General features: G+C 40.7%; 1 protein-coding gene across 1 annotated transcript in view; it reads left to right on the top strand.

Annotated features, from left to right (window-relative positions):
• Positions 1-2433: 2433 nt before the first annotated feature.
• Positions 2434-8023, top strand: part of mrc1a (mannose receptor, C type 1a) — a 21459-nt gene continuing 15869 nt past the window's right edge. The window contains exons 1-10 of the mRNA XM_013912316.1: positions 2434-2617; positions 2724-3125; positions 4381-4554; positions 5617-5772; positions 5848-5961; positions 6074-6214; positions 6302-6481; positions 6844-7001; positions 7082-7198; positions 7280-7395. Of these exons, the coding sequence (XP_013767770.1) occupies positions 2545-2617; positions 2724-3125; positions 4381-4554; positions 5617-5772; positions 5848-5961; positions 6074-6214; positions 6302-6481; positions 6844-7001; positions 7082-7198; positions 7280-7395 (1631 nt within the window). The 5' untranslated portion in view covers positions 2434-2544. The remainder of the gene's footprint in view (positions 2618-2723; positions 3126-4380; positions 4555-5616; positions 5773-5847; positions 5962-6073; positions 6215-6301; positions 6482-6843; positions 7002-7081; positions 7199-7279; positions 7396-8023) is intronic.

Below are 8023 nucleotides of genomic sequence, written 5' to 3'. Positions count from 1 at the left end.
TTTTTTTCCACTTTAAATTAGCCAATCTTTTAAAACTACTTCTCCCTGAAATATTCATATCAAGTTTTAATTATATTTCGGGGGTTTTAACCCTTTTAATCGCAGTTTAATTACATGAGCGCACCGTTTTTTTTAGCCCCAAAAAACAAAAAAACTAAATATTTTCCATAAAATACATTTGAAGTAATATTTGATTATTGTTATAATTAAGCCTTTAGATGGGTCAAAGATTGGCTCCAACATTCGTTTTGATCCAGCATTATTTTTTTGCAGAACTATAGTAAATTATAATAAAACGGTATACTATGTTTTTAGTTTTCACATACTAAGTGCTTATTACCTCGTTGTTTTCTAAAATAAACTTACAAAAATATGTTAATAACAATACAAGATCACTTTGGACCAGAAAAACATTTATTTGAGAAGGATGGACATGAGCGGTTATGTTGGGAATCGAGGAAGAATATGATTTCCGCTGCCTCCAGCCGGCTGCTTGGAGCGGTCTGCTTACAGCGGTCTGCAGCGGTGGGTCCCGGTGTCGTTCCGCGGGGTCTCTTCCGGGCCAGTTTGTTTCCCCAGTGTCGGGAGCACAGGCTGGGATCTAAATCACGCACAAATAGTATTCCACAATTTTTATTTTTAGTTACAAACACTTCTTTTTATGACGTTTTACGCCTGAAACGTTGGAGGGCTTAGTTCTTTATACAGAAAAGTTACAGCAGGATATAAATAATTATCAGGCAAAATATCCTTCGTTCATTGCAATAATCCTGTCCGAACGTGAGAATAGTCAACATAAAATGTTTTCTTACCCTCAAATCGAATAATAAACAAACCAACAACAATTAACTCGCTGCGTCATCGTGACGCATGTTCTTTGTTCGGTCGACATGTCACCACATGTTCGATCGCAAGAGCAATAAATCTGTAGTTTTCTTTTCTAACACTCAACTTGCACGGTAATGCAACAACACAAGTTCTTCATAAAACCAGAACAAACCATAACTCGCTGATTCACCGTGATATGTGTCATGTTCTGTAGCGGAAGCTACCCCGACAGTAGCTACCGCTACATGCACGATCCCACGCACGATCCGACGCAATCAATCTATTGTTTTCTTTTGTAACCCTCGTTGCATTGCCACTCAATGTAACGATACTAATTTTTAAAATAACGAAAACACTAGTATTTCCCTGCATTATCCCGATGCAGGGGGGAAGAGCGTATTTTGCCATCTGCTAAGAGCTAACGGCTATAGGCTGATAGCGTCGCCAACGCGATCGCGGATCATTGTCTGCGAGTGACCAAAATACTTTAAAATATCGCCCTGTTACTGTCTCATCCATCTCCTTTTCGCTTCCAATGTTATAATAAGTGGCAAAGGTGCTTTTTTACCGTTAAACACAATTTGCATAATAATTTGGAACTAATTTTGGACTTGATGCCCTCATATTCTTCCATAAACAAATACACAGGATATGTACCCCTGCCTGAGATAATCCACCTCTGACAACAATTTATACTTACACAAAAATCTAGTCTTACTGCCAGTAGATACCAAAGACCTGGTCGCCTACACAGAGCAGAACGAGCACGCAAAACAAAAAAGGGTTGAGAGCAGAGGCAAGCAGCATTAAAAAATCAGATTTATCAGATAAACCAAGGATTAAGACATATAGTAAATGTAAAGTTCAGGTTATTTTAATTTTTAAAAAAAACCATTTAAAGCTTTATTCAGTGTCATGACAAGTGAGCAAAGTGGAAAGCTACCACAGTCATTCTTCATTCTGTATGACTATTGTGTTCCTGACAGAAGTTCCGTTTTAACATTTAAGAAACTTATCTGGATCTATTGGTCTAAGCACCATAACTTGGTGTTTCTGCAGTTTGGAACCAAAGTGGTCAAAGTGCCCCTCATTTCCCCCAATAGGAAGCAGGATTTCCTCTTGTCCTCTCTGTCTTCTGATTGGTGTCATTGCTCTACTCTTCAACTAAAGCCTCATAGTACTATCCTGCAAAAACATACATCTTCTCAATCTCCCTTTGAATCTAAATTTAGGCTTGCACAGTGCAATCTGCTCTCAGGGTTCAAGCTCCAGGCACATTTTTAGCACATAATGTCTATTTACAACAGTTTAAAGTCAATGATGAAGTCAATAAAGGGAATTAATCCTGAAAAGGGTGCTTTGTGATATTTAAAAAACAAACAAACAAACCCTTTTGCTTTCATTATGAGTCTTGCCTGACACTTTAAGTTGACTTTCATTTTCTTGCTGAATGGAGAGGTCAGATTGTTTGTTTCCTACTTCCTGCCTACCCTGCCAAAAGGTCTGCAAAGCTTGTGGAACTTCCAGGAGTTTGACCAGGCGTAACTACTCATGTGACAGGATATCCATCTGTCTGATTAAAAAGGGAAGGCACTGAGTCTCTGGATCACTGTTGCTCCATGTCACACACCTTTGTATACACCAGACCCCTTTGCTCATGACGGGAAATCTCTGCTACAGCCTTGTCCAACAGTAACTGCAAACTACACAAGGATAATGTTGCCCTGTTTAAATTTTGCTGTGGTCCTCTGTGTCCTTGTCCAAGTCTTCTGCATCACCGCTGATATAGGTATGTAACACAGAAACATTTTTGTTGGTTAATACACTTGTGGCTTCATTTGAAAAACATATCCCATGGGAATGTGTTGCTGAATTTTCTTTTTGCTCTGCTCCAGACACGAGTAGCTTCCTGATTTTCAATGAAGATCACAACAAGTGCGTAAAGGTGGCGAGTGCCACCTTTATAACAGTGGATGCTTGTAATCCTCATGCCAAAGATCAACAGTTCCGATGGGTCTCTGAGTCTCGTCTCCTCAGTTTGTCCCTTAAGCTGTGTTTGGGTACTACAGCGATAAAAGACTGGGTGAAGGTGCAGCTCGTGGAATGTGATGAGAGCAATGACCTCCAGCATTGGCAGTGTAAGAACGATACCCTCTTTGGCCTAAAAGACCAGGACCTGCACTTAAACTGGGGCAACCGCAATGAGAAAAGCGTCATGATCTACAAAGGTTCTGGGATCTGGAGTCGCTGGAGGATATATGGCACTCAGGGGGACCTCTGTTCAAAGGGATATCAAGGTAGGAATGATGGGCACACGAGCCTACAAAGATAGCTAAACCTGAGTCTGCTTTAGCTTTGTAGAAAGTTTAGAAATGTGTTTTAGAAGGTCCTTGAACAGTGCATGCTTTAAAGTTGTTGTTTTTGGAATTTGTAAAGTACAATAAAATTTTTCTTACTTCCATTCAAATTACAAATGCAAAATATTACAATCTGTACAAAGCAAACTAGGTTATAAAAGTGCTATGGCTACTGATGAAATTACATTTACCATCTAAATATCTTAAAGTATGTGGAAGGTTGTTTTTTTTATCTGATCTGAGTACGAAACTTGGCTTGGCTATAATAATATTTATTGGGGATTTTGTAGTTGTCTAGGGAAAGTAACATAGTTCTTATTCTTTCCCCCTTCTTTTTGAATATTTGGACAGAGTATGAATGTTTTAGCACATGTTAGAGTATGTCGTTGTTTGGAGTGTAGCATTTGAGGATTTAAGCATTACGAAATTATGTTTTCAACTGCAGGTATAATTTTTAGAAAGATTTTCTTGGACTAGAGGGGAGCTGGTTACAGCATAGCTGTTGAGAAACTTGCTGTTCTTACTAAAAGTGAACACAGTCAGGGATCGCTGGTGAGACTGCATAACTGTCAGTGCAGCACAGATAATAAGCAGTCCTTATGAAGGCACTCTCTGTGCACAGCATAGGCAGCAAGTCTCAACTGTATAACTGGAATCCATGGTGGATGGGTGAAAAACCCACACTTTTTAAAGCTTGGTAACTCAAACAACCAAAAGCTGTATTAAGTTTTAACATCCACCATCACTTTCAGGTCAAGCTAAAACTTTAGACTCATTTATCACACCTGATAACCTATTTGCAAAGTACAAGTATGAGTTTGTGTACTTTAATGTACTTTTGGTTTGGAGTGATTTGCAGTGATTCGTACTTACCATTTGCAACGTTTGCAGCACTTCCCAACATTCTGGAGTGTTTTGGGAAAAACCCCTTTTCATCATGGGCATGTGTCCATTACAAGCACAAGTTCATTTTCTAAATTTAAATGACTGACTTTAACCAGGGCAAGAAACCGAACACTACTCCTTCTCACCCAGCATCAATAAACAAACTTGAGGGTAAATTGGCTGAAATCAATTGAATGAAGTTCTAAAAGCTTAAGAAAAGAACCCTAAGAAGTTGGGAGGCAAACTCTCATAATTATCAATCACATGCTGGTGAAATGACTGCACGTCTCCATTATTTGTGTCTCCGCAGAGATATTCACACTAGGAGGAAATGCTTTTGGAACCGCTTGTCAGTTCCCTTTTAAGTTCCATGAGAAGTGGTACGCCGAATGCACTAAAGACGGTCGTACGGATGGACAGCTGTGGTGTGCCACAGAGAGAGATTATGATAAAGTGGGAAAATGGGGACTTTGTCCAACCAGAGGTAAGGAATGAAAAATCTCTTTAACCTGAAAGATGGTCTGATCCAGTCCACTTTACATCTATAATATGAAGACAGGAAGTCCTCCATGGTTACTTTTATTAAATCATGCACAAAAACTTTGTTTTTTATGAAGAATTAAGTGCTGCAGGCCCGTTTTCTGACCCTCTCTGACCTTTTCCTCTCATGGACTGTCAACACAGCACTGTCCTCTGTTTCCTCTTTTCACAGGCTTAAGTTTCCCCTGGCACTGCTCTTAAACTGAGGCAGGAAAGCAACAGCAAAATAATGGGATCTCCCTTTACCAGGCTGCTTTATAAAGTCAGAGTTCCGTCCCATCTGAGGCTGTAGAAGATGTTTCTTAAATTACATACTTTATATACTTTCTTCCTTTAAGTTTTGAAATTCTTATTGATACTTTCTGTTCCTGTATATCAGCTATTCCCAAAGTTAAGACTGCTGTGGCCCACCTAAAAACCACAGACTCCCATGGGGCCCACCTTAATCTTTCTTCTAATCAAAATACAAGAAAAATCAGTGTATTTCTTTGAAAATGTTATTCAAAAAGCATAAACAACACAGGCTGTTGGCTATAAATTGCTAATGTTGCCCAATCAGTGTTAAGGCCCACCTGCCACACAAACCTCAGTACTATAATATCACAAACTAACCACCTCTTATTACTAATTTTAATTAACCTTAATTTAAATAAATACATTTATATACATATGTAATTGCATATACTTGTAATTTCAAACTGAATTTCTCTTATTACTGCAGCACCACCTGCAGTACCTTCACCGCCCACCAGGGCCCCCCAGGGCCCCCCAGCTCACACTTCGGGAATCACTGTTATAGATCAACATGTCATCAAAACAGACATGTTTTAAATTGTGATAGCACCCAATCTTCAGTCCATATTCAAACCATGCAGGGTAATAAAAGAAACTGAATCCTTCACTGTGTACTGAAGTCAGGGAGCGTTCAATGAATTTAACTTCCTGATGTAAGTAATTTCCAGCTGTGTAATAATTTATAGCGCTTTGTGTCTTTACCATAATCTAGCATCCTCCAACTGGATCACTGACCCTGTCACAGGGGTTCAGTATCAGTTAAACGCACAGTCAGTGTTGACTTGGTATCAGGCCAGGAAGAGCTGCCAGCAGCAGGGAGCCGACCTCCTCAGCATCGTAGAGCTGCATGAGCAGTCATACATTTCAGGTACATAATCAGCCTTCTATCATCTGTGTTATATTGCTGATGATACATTAATTTCAAATGCATGTGTTGACACAGGGTTAGCAAATCATTTGGGCTCATCTCTGTGGATTGGGCTGAACAGCTTGGATTTTGATAGTGGATGGCAGTGGAGCAACGGAAACCCTTTCAGATATTTAAACTGGGCCCCAGGTTAGTATGTCTTGGTATATGTCATGGAATTGTGTGCGTTTTTTAAATACCTGGAGTACTTCAAAAGTACACCCTTTTATATTTAGCATTAACTAACCTGTGCTTCCCACAGGTCATCCATCATCAAACTCTGGGTCAAACTGTGCAACCCTAAATGCTGCAAAGGCCTCAAAGTGGGAGAGCAGTGTGTGCAGCAAGAAACTTGGTTACGTTTGTCGTAAAGGAAACGCTACCAGTCTGCCCCCACCATCGAGTAAATTTCCATTTATTATGAGTCCATATCTTTACAATACAAACCTAGAAAGAGTTTGTTCTTAGCCCTTCTGGTCTCTGTCCACAGCCAAACAGCCTGGCTTTTGCCCCAATCACTGGGTTCACTATGCAGGAAACTGCTACTATCTGGTGAGGACTGCAGAGATGTGGAGTAATGCTTTAGCTGCATGCCGCAAAGAAGGAGGAGATCTTGCCAGCATACATAACATAGAGGAGCAGAGCTTCATTATTTCTCAATCTGGATACAGTAAGTGTACAAGAAGATAACAACAAATAACAATATCCTGCTAAAGTACTGAAATATCAGAAAGTAAGTACTCTATCGTGACGTGGAATAGGCCTACCTATTACCTACCTACCTATAAATGAAAAGAAATAATTTTACATTTTGAGAAAATGTGAAACTAGCCTTGAGCTAATTAGCTTAGCATAGCATTAGCTGGGTTGTACAGTATGAGCTTTGTAATAAACTATAGCTGGCAGCACCTCCAAACCAGACTAAATAAATAAATTTGTGACGTTCATTAAACAATTCTATTATAAAAACAGCCTGAAAGAGTAAGGAGACATATATGACCACTTTCCGTCTCTATATACTTCAAACCTCAGTGCCGACAGATGTGCTCTGGATTGGCATGAATGACCAAAAGAACCAGATGCTCTTTGAATGGTCCGATCACTCACATGTCACCTTTACCCAGTGGCAGAGTGATGAGCCCTCTCATCTCACCAGCTTCCAAGAGGACTGTGTCCTGATTCAAGGAAAGGTAGCACAAATTCTTGCAAAACCACAATCAATTCTGTTATAAAGTTACAACTCTAAGACCCCTCTGTATTTCTTATACAGGATGGTAAGTGGGCCGATCACACTTGTGAGAAGTTGCATGGATATATGTGCAAGAAGAAGGCCTCGGCTAAACCAATTGGAGGCAGTCTAGCAGAAGTCAACAAAGGGTGCACTCTTGTGAGTTATGTCCTCTCCTTTAAATACAGGTGCAATTTAACAGAAAAGCCTTTATTCGTCTTTTTTTCCCCCTTTTTTTAGGGATCAATCAGGTTTGGTTCATACTGTTATAACATCGGAGCTGAGAAAAAAACCTTTGAAGAGGCGAAGCAGGCATGCTCAGGGGCTGGTGCGAACCTGGTGGATGTGTCTGATAGGTATATTTCATGTTTAGATGTTTTGTATTAGTTCAAATACCAAATATCCATTCATCTCTCCATCCATTTTGTTCAGCTTATCTGGGGCAGAAGCCCAAGCAGAGAAGCCCAGACCTTCCTCCTCCAGCTTGTCTGGGGGAACAACAAGGCATTCCCAGGGCAGCCGAGAGATATAACCTCTCCAGCGTGTCCTGGGTCTGCCCCGGGGCTTCTTCCTGGTGGGACATGCCCATAAAACCTCACCCAGGAGGTGCCTAGGAGGCATCTTTGTCAGGTGCCCGACTCACCTCAGCTGGCTTCTTTCGATCTCGAGGAGAAGCGGCTCTACTTTGAGCCCCTCCCAAATCGCCGAATTTCTCACCCTATCTCTAAGGGAGAGGCCAGCCACCCTTTGGAAGAAGCCCATTTCTGCCGCTTGTATTCGAGATCTCATTCTTTCGGTCATTACTCGAAGCTCGTGACCATAGGTGTGGGTAGGGACGTAAATCGACCAGTAAATTGAGAGCTTTGCTTTTACACTCATCTCTCTGTTAACCACAACAGATCGGTACAGTGTCTGCATCACTGTGGCCGCTGCACCAATCCGTCTGTTGATCTCCCGCTCCCTTCTCCCGTCACTTGTGAACAA

Source organism: Pundamilia nyererei, unplaced genomic scaffold (assembly GCF_000239375.1).
Source record: "Pundamilia nyererei isolate P.nyererei 1_Seehausen unplaced genomic scaffold, PunNye1.0 scaffold00087, whole genome shotgun sequence".
In the NCBI taxonomy this organism is placed as follows: Eukaryota; Metazoa; Chordata; class Actinopteri; order Cichliformes; family Cichlidae; genus Pundamilia; species Pundamilia nyererei.
Note: the sequence above shows the minus strand (reverse complement) of the source record. Positions and strands in the feature narration are given on the sequence as shown.